This window comes from Oncorhynchus clarkii, chromosome 5, assembly GCF_045791955.1.
Source record: "Oncorhynchus clarkii lewisi isolate Uvic-CL-2024 chromosome 5, UVic_Ocla_1.0, whole genome shotgun sequence".
In the NCBI taxonomy this organism is placed as follows: domain Eukaryota; kingdom Metazoa; phylum Chordata; class Actinopteri; order Salmoniformes; family Salmonidae; genus Oncorhynchus; species Oncorhynchus clarkii.
This window is the reverse complement of record NC_092151.1, coordinates 6,045,807-6,057,241: the sequence shown is the minus strand read 5'-3', so window position 1 is coordinate 6,057,241 and position 11,435 is coordinate 6,045,807. Positions and strand designations below refer to the sequence as shown.

Below are 11,435 nucleotides of genomic sequence, written 5' to 3'. Positions count from 1 at the left end.
CTCCTCCACCACCTCCTTTTACCTCTTCCTTCTACCTCTTCCACAACCATCTCCTCCTCCTCCTCCTCCCCCTTCTCCTCCTCCTCCTCCTCCTCCTCCACCATCTCCTCCCCCTCCTCCTCCTCCTCCCCCATCATCCTCCTCCTCCTCCTCCACCATCTCCTCCCCCTCCTCCTCCCCCTCCACCACCTCCTCCTCCTCCACCTCCTCCTCCTCCTCCACCACCCCCTCCTCCTCCTCCACCACCATCTCCTCCCCCTCCTCCACCATCTCCTCCCCCTCCTCCACCATCTCCTCCTCCTCCCCCCCGTCTTCCTCCTCCTCCACCACCTCCTCCCCCTCCTCCTCCCTCTCCACCACCTCCTCCTCCACCACCTCCTTAATTTGATCACCCTGTTGCAGGATAATTGTTAATTGTAATTTCCACTTCGAAATTTCAGATTTGACAGAAATATCCATTAATTATAATTCACATTTCCTGTTGCTGCTGGATTATTTTACTACTGTAGCAAACTTAAATCTGTATGTGGCATGGAATGACATGCAAATGTACTACTTTGCAACTCCATGAGTGTCCCTTGACTCATTCCCTGTCAATCCATCACCCCATTCAGAATGCAACACACTGTTTGCGTCTATAAAGGCACACTATTCCCAATTTAGTGCATTCATTTTGATCATAGCCAATGGGGTTGTAGTACACTATATAGAGAATATGATGCCATTTGGGACACAGACACTGACTACAGAGGGCTGAAAAAAAAAAAAAAAAATGGTGATGTGTGTTGTTGCCAATTTGGCTGGAAAGCAGTTTGAAGCCATTTGGCCAGGTTATAAACCCAACTGGGCTAATGGACGATTCATGGAGCCTCTTCTTCTGGCCCATTGAGCACAGAGTCCATGTGACAGGAGCAGCCGAGTATGGACAGACAGAGAGATAGCCCTCTAACGCCTAATATAGCCAACCCTGGTGATCACTCCCATCTCTGATTGAGAGGAAAGAGGAGAGGAGAGAGAGAGAGAGAGAGAGAGAGAGTTAGGAGAGAGAAGAGGAGTTAGGAGAGAGAAGAGTGAGGAGAGGAGAAGAGAGAGAGGGAGAGGAGAGAGAAGAGGAGTTAGGAGAGGAGAGGAGAGGAGAGAGAGAGAGAGAGAGAGGAGTTAGGAGAGAGAGAGAGAGAGAGAGGAAAGAGAAGAGGAGTTAGGAGAGGAGAGAGAGAGAGGAAAGAGAAGAGGAGTTAGGAGAGGAGAGAGAGAGAGAGCGAGAGAGAGAGAGAGAGAGAGAGAGAGAGGAAAGGAAAGAGAAGAGGAGTTAGGAGAGGAGAGAGAGAGGGAGAGAGAGAGAGAGAGAGAGAGAGAAAGAGAAGAGTTAGGAGAGAGAGAGGAGAGGAGAGGTTAGAGGAAGCGGAGATGTGTGAGGTGAGAGGAAGAGGACAGGGGTGAGAGGAAGAGGAGAGGGGTGAGTTGAGAAGAAGAGGGGGTGAAGTGAGGGGGGGTGACCTCTGGAACTGATAGACGTGGAAATGTCATCTCTGAAATGTCACTGCCCATTACAGAGAGAAGAGGCCACTCTTCTCAGGGGGTCTATCTATACTATAGGAAACAGAGGAACATACAGGGGGTCTATCTATACTATAGGAAACAGAGGAACATACAGGGGGTCTATCTATACTATAGGAAACAGAGGAACATACAGGGGAATCCCAGACATGTAAGGAATGCAGTTTAGTGTCATATGGAAAAGCTTTTTACAGTGTGTGTGTGTGTGTGTGTGTGTGTGTGTGTGTGTGTGTGTGTGTGTGTGTGTGTGTGTGTGTGTGTTTCAGCGACACAATAAGCAATATGACAGAGGCAGGGCTGACTTGTCGCTCTAGTTCTAATGGACAAACAATCCCCCTTGATAACAACTCTGTAGTATACAGTGTACCGCCTCACTCCTAACGTGCCTCGGTGTTTAGCCTACAATAAACGATCATGACTGACAGCATACATAACATGTTCATACATTGTCACACATGATACCCCTCTGAACGACTTTGACACAATCAAAGCAAAACAACATGTGTTGGGGGTGTATTATTTAAAAAATAAAATACTTTTAAGGACAGTCCGCTAATCAATCGCTCTACTTCACATGCTCCCTGACCTATGTTCCCATACATCTCTAGGAAGCAGGATAAAATGTAATGCAGGCTGAACAGGACCGAATCCATGCTGGTTTGTAAAAGCGGCGTGTAGGCTAAATCACCCTTTGAGATAGCCCGAAGGGAGACTCCGCGTCGACACTGGGACCTAACGCCGTTGTTTATATATTTGATTTCCGCTATAGGTTAGCTGCTCCTTTAAGCATCCGGTACGGTTAATTAATTAGATTCGAGATACATGCACCTCCCTGGCGCCATTATTCGCACCGCATCAATCTTCGCCGCGAGGGAACGGAATGGCACGAGCCGGACAGGACCGGTGCACAGTGAGAATGAGAACCGCTCTGAGCCCAGAGACATACCTTCAAAACAAGAACCAGCTGGCATTTCTCTCTGCCTCCCTACTTATGTAATATAATATGTCAAGCTAGCGGACCGTGTCCTCTTTCTCCCGAAACGTGTCTCTTCTCCGCTGAAAGCGTAACAACAGCTGCCCTTGTCGTTGCACAGACGGGGATGTCAACACCCCAAGATGGTCCGCATAGCGAGCGTCCTGGGTTTGATGATGTTCAGTGTCGCTCTGCTCATACTCTCATTGATCAGCTACGTGTCAATAAAAAAAGATTTTCTCTTCATGACACCCAAATATGCAAATTCAGGTGGGCCTCGGATGTATATGTTCCATGCGGGATTTCGGTAAGTTATGCAAGATGTCGTAATATAAATGCGTAGGGTTACTAGTACATGTGGGTATAGTTTATTGAACTGTGCATGATTTGACAGCTACATTCTTCGCACGATATACATATATACCTGTCTTTATTATCATGCAGCCTATAAAGGTACATTTTTAATAAGAGAATAGCAGTTTGGGGGGTGCACTGATTCTCAAACCAGAGGTTTTCATATTAGGGAGGTTTATGTCGTAGATAGCTAGTAGGCTACACCACAAACCAAAAAGGCCTGCACTTGTCACAGTAGAAATCTAACGCCTCTGTCGGTTCTCTCGTCATAATCGAAGGTTATATAAACAATCAACACATCCACATTTTCCCACGATTATTGATTTAGTGAATTACAGACTGTCCGTTTTTTAATTTTTTTATTCACCTGATATCAAGTCGAATCTCAGTCGAATGAATGAATAGTCTAACCTACAACAACAATCCTGCCCACCCGTCGAAAATATAGCATCATTTAATCCCGACTTCGTCAGGAAGAAGAAGCACAGCGCATGTTCAACGTCTCGTGCTGATGTTAGCACTGGCTGGTTTGTATTCTCCAACTCGAGGGAGCTGTCCTTGGTTCTGATTTACAAGTGGCGGTAGATTCATTTCCACCCTGTAATCATTCCTTCCTTTGTTGCAGGAAGCCAAGGTTATGTGGAGAGGGAGGGAAGGAGGGAGCCATTTTGCAGCAATGAGAAATTCACTTCAGGGGACATACATAAATCTAGCCATTCCACCCAGTAACCTCCCTCACCATAATCTGTCTTGTTTTGAAAATAATTAGGCTACTGTGAAGGGAATCCTCAACATCAATGATTTGGCTACAGTTCCTATATGTATAGTACAAGTCAAAAGTTTGGACACACCTACTCATTCAAGGGTTTTTCTTTCTTTTTTAAAACTATTTTCTACATTGTAGAATAATAGTGAAGATATCAACACTATGCCATAACACATATGGAATCATGTAGTACCAAACAAAAAAAGTTTTAAATAAATATTTTAGATTCTTCAAAGTAGCCACCCTTTGCCTCGATGGCAGCTTTACACACTCTTGGCATTCTCTCAACCAGCATCACCTGGAATACTTTTTCAACAGTGTTGAAGGAGTTCCCACATATGCTGAGAACTTGTTAGGTGCTTTTCCTTCACTCTGCGGTCCAACTCATCCCAAACTATCTCAATTGGGTTGAGGTCGGGTCATTGTGGAGGCCAGGTCATCTGATGCAGCACTCCGTCACTCTCCTTCTTGGTCAAATAGCCCTTACACAGCCTGGAGGTGTGTTGGGTCATTGCCCTGTTGAAAAACAAATGTCCCACTAAGCACAAACCAGATGGGATGGAGTATCACTGCAGAATGCTGTGGTAGCCATGCTGGTTAAGAGTGCCTTGAATTCTAAATAAATCACTGTCAGTGTCACCAGCAAAGCACCATCACACCTCCTCCTCCATGCTTCACGGTGGGAATCACACATGCAGAGATAATCTGTTAATCTACTCTGCATCTCACAAAGACACGGCAGTTGGAACCAAAAATCTCACATTTGGACTCATCAGACCAAAGGACAGAATTCTAATGTCCATTGCTCGTGTTTCTTGGTCCAAGCAAGTCTCTTCTTATTGGTGTCCTTTAGTAGTGGTTTCTTTGCAGCAATTCGACCACGAAGGCCTGATTCACACAGTCTCCTCTGAACAGTTGATGTTGAGATGTGTCTGTTACTTGAACTCTGTGAAACATTTATTTGGGCTGCAATTTCTGAGGCTGGTAACTCTAATGAACTTATCCTCTGCAGCAGAGGTAACTCTGGGTCTTCCTTTCCTGTGGCGGTCCTCATGAGAGCCAGTTTCATTATAGCGCTTGTTGGTTTTTGCGACTGCACTTGAAGAAACTTTCCAAGTTCTTGAAATTTTCCGGGTTGACTGACTCATGTCTTAAAGTGATGATGGACTGTTGTTTCTCTTTGCTTATTTGAGCTGTTCTTGCCATAATATGGACTTGGTCTTTTACCAAATAGGGCTGTCTTCTGTATACCACCCCTAACATGTCACAACACAACTGATTGGCTCAAATGCATTAAGAATATAAATTCCACAAATGAACTTTTAAGAAGGCACACCTGTTAATTGAAATGCATTCCAGGTGACTACCTCATGAAGCTGGTTGAGATAATGCCAAGAGTGTGCATGCTGTCATCAAGAAAAAAGGTGGCTAATTTGAAGAATCTCAAATATAAAATATATTTTGATTTGTGTAACACTTTTTTGGTTACTACATGACTCCATATGTGATATTTCATAGTTTTGATGTCTTCACTATTATTCTACATTTTAGAAAATAGTAAAAATAAAGAAAAACCCTGGAATGAGTAGGTGTGTCCAAACTTTTGACCGGTACCGTATATATGAATAAATTATATGGGCTTGCATCCCAAATGGCATTCTATTCCCTACATAGTGCACTACTATTGATGGGATCCTTACAGGGAATATGGTTCCATTTGGAACACACCCATAATGTATTTTTAAAAGTACCACCCCCCCTCCACAATCATAACATCATCATCATAACACTCAATGTTTTATCCCAACAGCCACGGTCCAATCCCTTCACAAGTACGGTACCATCAGGACGTCATGCAACCAATTGACATCAGGTGGCCTAATGGTTAAAGAAGTTAATTATAGACTGCCAGTGTAGGCTACACCGTGTGTGCCCCCTAAACTGGCACCCTATTCCCTATATAGTGCACTACTTTTGACCAGAGCCCCCAAAGGGAATAGGGTGCCAGTTGGGACACAACCAGGCAGTGCATGATGCTATCCTCCCCTTAAAACTAATAATGGCAGTGCTTGCTAGCTATCTAGCCTACATGCTAATGCTATTGCTAGCCTTGTTACCTGTTGACCAGTCAACAGGTCAGTTAGAGGAGCAGGCAGGCATCATACCCTTTTCACACTGCTGACCCAAGCCGTGCCGTACTGGGCAAGCCAGCACAGTACGGTTTCCAGTCAGCACCATTGTGTGAATTGGGTAATAATGTCCCATTGCATGAGTCTAATAATAACACTGCAATAAAATAGAATCACAGCTAGCTACCACTTTATAATGGGAAACATAACAATGGAACTATAGTTCTTTACAGAGCTAGTTAATTACTTTATTAGGAAATTGAGTGACAGGAGTTGTGGAACAAGGAGAGGAAGTGGGTGGAGTTGAGTGATGAGGGTGAAGGAGAGGAGGAGGGTGGGGAGGGTGAAGGAGAGGATGGTGGGGAGGGTGAAGGGGATGAGAGAAGAGGAGGGTGGAGGAGAGGAAAGGAGGGTGGAGGAGAGGAGGTTGGTGAGGGTGGAGGAGAGGAAAGGAGAGGATAGGAAGGTGGTGGAGAGGGTGGAAGAGAGGAGAGGAGGGTGGTAATGAGGGTGGAAGAGAGGAGAGGAGGGTGGAGGAGAGGAGCAGGATGGTGGAGAGGAGGATGGTGATGAGGGTGGAAGAGAGGAGTGGAGGGTGGAGGAGAGGAAGGAGGGTGGAGGAGAGGAGGATGGTGATGAGGGTGGAAGAGAGGAGAGGAGGGTGGAGGAGAGGAGGATGGTGATGAGGGTGGAAGAGAGGAGGAGGGTGGAGGAGAGGAGGATGGTGATGAGGGTGGAAGAGAGGAGGAGGGTGGAGGAGAGGAGGATGGTGATGAGGGTGGAAGAGATGAGAGGAGGGTGGAGGAGAGGAGGATGGTGATGAGGGTGGAAGAGAGGAGAGGAGGGTGGAGGAGAGGAGGATGGTGATGAGGGTGGAAGAGAGGAGAGGAGGGTGGAGGAGAGGAGGATGGCGATGAGGGTGGAAGAGAGGAGAGGAGGGTGGAGGAGAGGAGGATGGTGATGAGGGTGGAAGAGAGGAGAGGAGGGTGGAGGAGAGGAGGATGGTGATGAGGGTAGAAGAGAGGAGAGGAGGGTGGAGGAGAGGAGGATGGTGATGAGGGTGGAAGAGAGGAGAGGAGGGTGGAGGAGAGGAGGATGGTGATGAGGGTGGAAGAGAGGAGAGGAGGGTGGAGGAGAGGAGGATGGCGATGAGGGTGGAAGAGAGGAGAGGAGGGTGGAGGAGAGGAGGATGGTGATGATGGTGGAAGAGAGGAGAGGAGGGTGGAGGAGAGGAGGATGGTGATGAGGGTAGAAGAGAGGAGAGGAGGGTGGAGGAGAGGAGGATGGTAATGAGGGTAGAAGAGAGGAGAGGAGGGTGGAGGAGACGAGGATGGTGATGAGGGTGGAAGAGAGGAGAGGAGGGTGGAGGAGAGGAGGATGGCGATGAGGGTGGAAGAGAGGAGAGGAGGGTGGAGGAGAGGAGGATGGTGATGATGGTGGAAGAGAGGAGAGGAGGGTGGAGGAGAGGAGGATGGTGATGAGGGTAGAAGAGAGGAGAGGAGGGTGGAGGAGAGGAGGATGGTAATGAGAGTGGAAGAGAGGAGAGGAGGGTGGAGGAGAGGAGCAGGATGGTGGAGAGGAGGATGGTAATGAGGGTGGAAGCGGTAGGTAGCCTAGTGGTTAGAGTGTAGGGGCGGTAGGTAGCCTAGTGGTTAGAGTGTAGGGGCGGTCGGTAGCCTAGTGGTTAGAGGGTAGGAGCGGTAGGTAGCCTAGTGGTTAGAGTGTAGGAGCGGTAGGTAGCCTAGTGGTTAGAGTGTAGGGGCGGTAGGTAGCCTAGTGGTTAGAGTGTAGGGGCGGTAGGTAGCCTAGTGGTTAGAGCTTTGGGCCGGTAACCGGGAAGGTTGCTAGATCGAATCCCCAAGCTGGTTGTTGAAATCTGTCATTCTGCCACTGAACAAGGCAGTTAACCCACTGTTCCTAGGCTGTCATTGTAAATAAGAGTTTGTTCTTAACTGACTTGCCTAGTTAACTAAAAGTTTTTGAAAAAAACACTGCAAAGGTTTTGCCTGCAAACATTGGTTTTGAATTGTAACGTTCTGGCAGATCAACCTCGTGATTCGTTGAATACAGACAACTAATTTTTTCCCTTATAATTTTTTTCAGAAGTTGCCAAAAGAGTCTGTAATTGAAACTAGAACCTTGTCGCTGTTGCCTAGGAGGGTGGAGGAGAGGAGAGGAGGGTGGAGGAGAGGAGAGGAGGGTGGAGGAGAGGAGAGGAGGGTGGAGGAGAGGAGGGTAGAGGAGAGGAGGGTGGAGGAGAGGAGAGGAGGGTGGAGGAGAGGAGAGGAGAGTGGAGGAGAGGAGGGTGGAGGAGAGGAGAGGAGGGTGGAGGAGAGGAGGGTGGAGGAGAGGAGAGGAGAGGAGGATGGAGGAGAGGAGAGGAGGGTGGAGGAGAGGAGAGGAGGGTGGAGGAGAGGAGAGGAGGGTGGAGGAGAGGGTGTTAGACGCTGATCAGGCCCTGCTTCTACCAGCTTCCCACCTATCAGTAACATCAGAACCAACTGGGCCGGCCTCCCTTCCCTTCCTAATGGACACAACACACTGTTTCTGTGGTTGTCTCTGTCAAAAAAAGGAGGTTGGTTCTTCTTACACTTAATAAACAAACTACAGAATATTCCTTTTGCAAATCAGAAAACAAATATTCCTTTCGCAATTTTATTTTTTCTGTCTTTGGAGTTGCAGTAGCATGGGAAAAATAGACAAGTTACAGGAAGACACTAACATTTTGGTCCAAGCCTTCTCTAGTGTGTACCAATGTCTCTGTTACAACAGGTCTCAGCTGGCCATGAAGTACCTGGACCCGGCCTTCACCCCTCTGACCAAGGCCCTGAACGAGGGCCTGCAGGAGAACGCCTCCAAATGGCGCTATAACAGAACGGCGTTCACAGAACAGAGGTAAAGTTAGCCTATAAGGGATACATCTGGGTGCTGTTCAGTAAGCACTAACGTTGCAAAACTTTTACAACAGATAACTGTTGTTATTGGACACATTCAGGTTGTACCCTCCACGTTTCAAAATGCTTTGTGCCTAATGAACATGACCCGGGCCAGACATAGTCTCTGGTGACAGCCTTAATAGTAAAATATTAGTAGCTGGTTTGGTTCTGATTTTGGTGCCAAGATGATTTAAACCAGACACTGAGCTGGATTCAAATGACTGCGTATTCAAGTATTCATTTAAAGTTTTATTAAGTTTTCTTGTTTTTCAATCAACCAACAAAACAGAAATACTTATTTTCTGTGTATTTGAGTGTTTTCAAATAATGTAACTGAATCAACTAATCGTAATTTTGGCTATTTGAAACTGTTTTCCATTTCAAGTACCCGTAGGGCCCAAACAGACCTAGGTTCAAATTCAGGAAGTATTTCAATATTTGTATTTGGAAAAACACTCTTGTGTATTTGGGTATTTCCAAATACATTCCAATACTTTCCAAATGTATTTCCAAATACATTCTACATTTTATTTTTTATTCTTTTTACAAATACTTACTTCGAAATGTGAAAGTAATCTAAATATTTAAAATAGTATTTCAACACAGGTCTGCTAATTTATGGGGTGTATATTTACAATATTTATAATAAGTGTGCATCCCATTTGGCACCCTATTCCCTATATAGTGCACTACTTTAGACCAGAGCCCTATAGAACCCTATTCCCTATATAGTGCACTACTTTTGACCAGAGCCCTATAGAACCCTATTCCCTATATAGTGCACTACTTTAGACCAGAGCCCTATAGAACCCTATTCCCTATATAGTGCACTACTTTAGACCAGAGCCCTATAGAACCCTATTTTCCCTATATAGTGCACTACTTTAGACCAGAGCCCTATAAAACCCTATTCCCTATATAGTGCACTACTTTTGACCAGAGCCCTATAGAACCCTATTCCCTATATAGTGCACTACTTTAGACCAGAGCCCTATAGAACCCTATTCCCTATATAGTGCACTACTTTAGACCAGAGCCCTATAGAACCCTATTCCCTATATAGTGCACTACTTTAGACCAGAGCCCTATAGAACCCTATTCCCTATATAGTGCACTACTTTAGACCAGAGCCCTATAGAACCCTATTCCCTATATAGTGCACTACTTTAGACCAGAGCCCTATAGAACCCTATTCCCTATATAGTGCACTACTTTAGACCAGAGCCCTATAGAACCCTATTCCCTATATAGTGCACTACTTTAGACCAGAGCCCTATAGAACCCTATTCCCTATATAGTGCACTACTTTAGACCAGAGCCCTATAGAACCCTATTCCCTATATAGTGCACTACTTTTGACCAGAGCCCTATAGAACCCTATTCCCTATATAGTGCACTACTTTAGACCAGAGCCCTATAGAACCCTATTCCCTATATAGTGCACTACTTTAGACCAGAGCCCTATAGAACCCTATTCCCTATATAGTGCACTACTTTTGACCAGGGCCCAATCGGCCTTGAATAGGAAATGGGGTTCCATTGTCTGATCTCCCCATCTCTTCCCATCTCTTCCAGAAAAGAGATCTCTCAGCACATCGACATCGCCCACAACTTCACCCTGACCCGGAGCAGTGTGCGCGTGGGTCAGCTGATGCACTATGACTATTCCAGCCACAAGTACGTGTTCTCTATCGGAGAGAACTTCAAGTCCCTGCTTCCCGAGGCCTCCCCCATCGTCAACAAACACTACAATGTGTGCGCCGTGGTGGGGAACAGCGGCATCCTCACAGGGAGTCGCTGCGGCCCCGAGATCGAGAAGTTCGACTTCGTCTTCCGCTGCAACTTCGCTCCCACTGAGATCTTCCGCCGGGACGTGGGGCGGAGGACCAACCTCACGACCTTTAACCCCAGCATCCTGGAGAAGTACTACAACAACCTGCTGACCATCCAAGACAGGAACAACTTCTTCCTGAGTCTGAAGAAGCTGGACAGGGCCATACTCTGGATCCCTGCCTTCTTCTTCCATACCTCGGCCACGGTGACCAGGACACTGGTCGACTTCTTTGTTGAGCACAGAGGACAGCTGAAGGTTCAGCTTGCCTGGCCTGGCAACATCATGCAATACGTCAACAGGTAACACTGGATACAACTGACTGATTGATTGATGTATAGTTAATTGATTGATTGATTTGATTGATTGATTTGATTGATTGATTGATTGGTTGATGATGTTATTGTCCTTCAAGAGGAAAATATTTTTCACTGCTCACAAGTTACATAGAATCACAACTGGACACAATCGACATAGTATTGGACAGAGAGAGATCTATCTGTGAATGGGTCTGGAACAGAGAGAGATCTATCTGTGAATGGGTCTGGAACAGAGAGAGATCTGTCTGTTAATGAGTCTGTCTGTGAATGAGTCTGGAACAGAGAGAGATCTATCTGCGAGTGTGTCTGAGTTTAATTTCATAAAAGACTGGGTTTGCATCCCAGATGGTACCCTATTCCCTACGTAGTGCACTACTTTTGACCAGAGCCCTATGGGCCCTACGTGCCCTTGTCAACGGTAGTGCACCACGTAGGGAATAGGGTGCCATCTGGGACACGGCCTGGTTGTGCTGTAATCTCCCTCAATCCCATTAAAGTAACCTGCTCGGGCAGGATTACTCCGTTTAAGAGACTCTTAAAGACCCTTAACTGTCCAATTGTATTTTCCT

General features: G+C 46.4%; 1 protein-coding gene across 1 annotated transcript in view; it reads left to right on the top strand.

The window, feature by feature from the left end:
* Nucleotides 1–2,673: 2,673 nt before the first annotated feature.
* The window catches only part of LOC139409831 (alpha-N-acetylneuraminate alpha-2,8-sialyltransferase ST8SIA3-like), a 55,982-nt gene continuing 47,220 nt past the window's right edge, over nucleotides 2,674–11,435 (top strand). Inside the window, exons 1-4 of the mRNA XM_071155217.1 lie at nucleotides 2,674–2,837; nucleotides 5,461–5,523; nucleotides 8,552–8,674; nucleotides 10,291–10,848. Coding sequence (XP_071011318.1) covers nucleotides 2,674–2,837; nucleotides 5,461–5,523; nucleotides 8,552–8,674; nucleotides 10,291–10,848 — 908 coding nt within the window. The remainder of the gene's footprint in view (nucleotides 2,838–5,460; nucleotides 5,524–8,551; nucleotides 8,675–10,290; nucleotides 10,849–11,435) is intronic.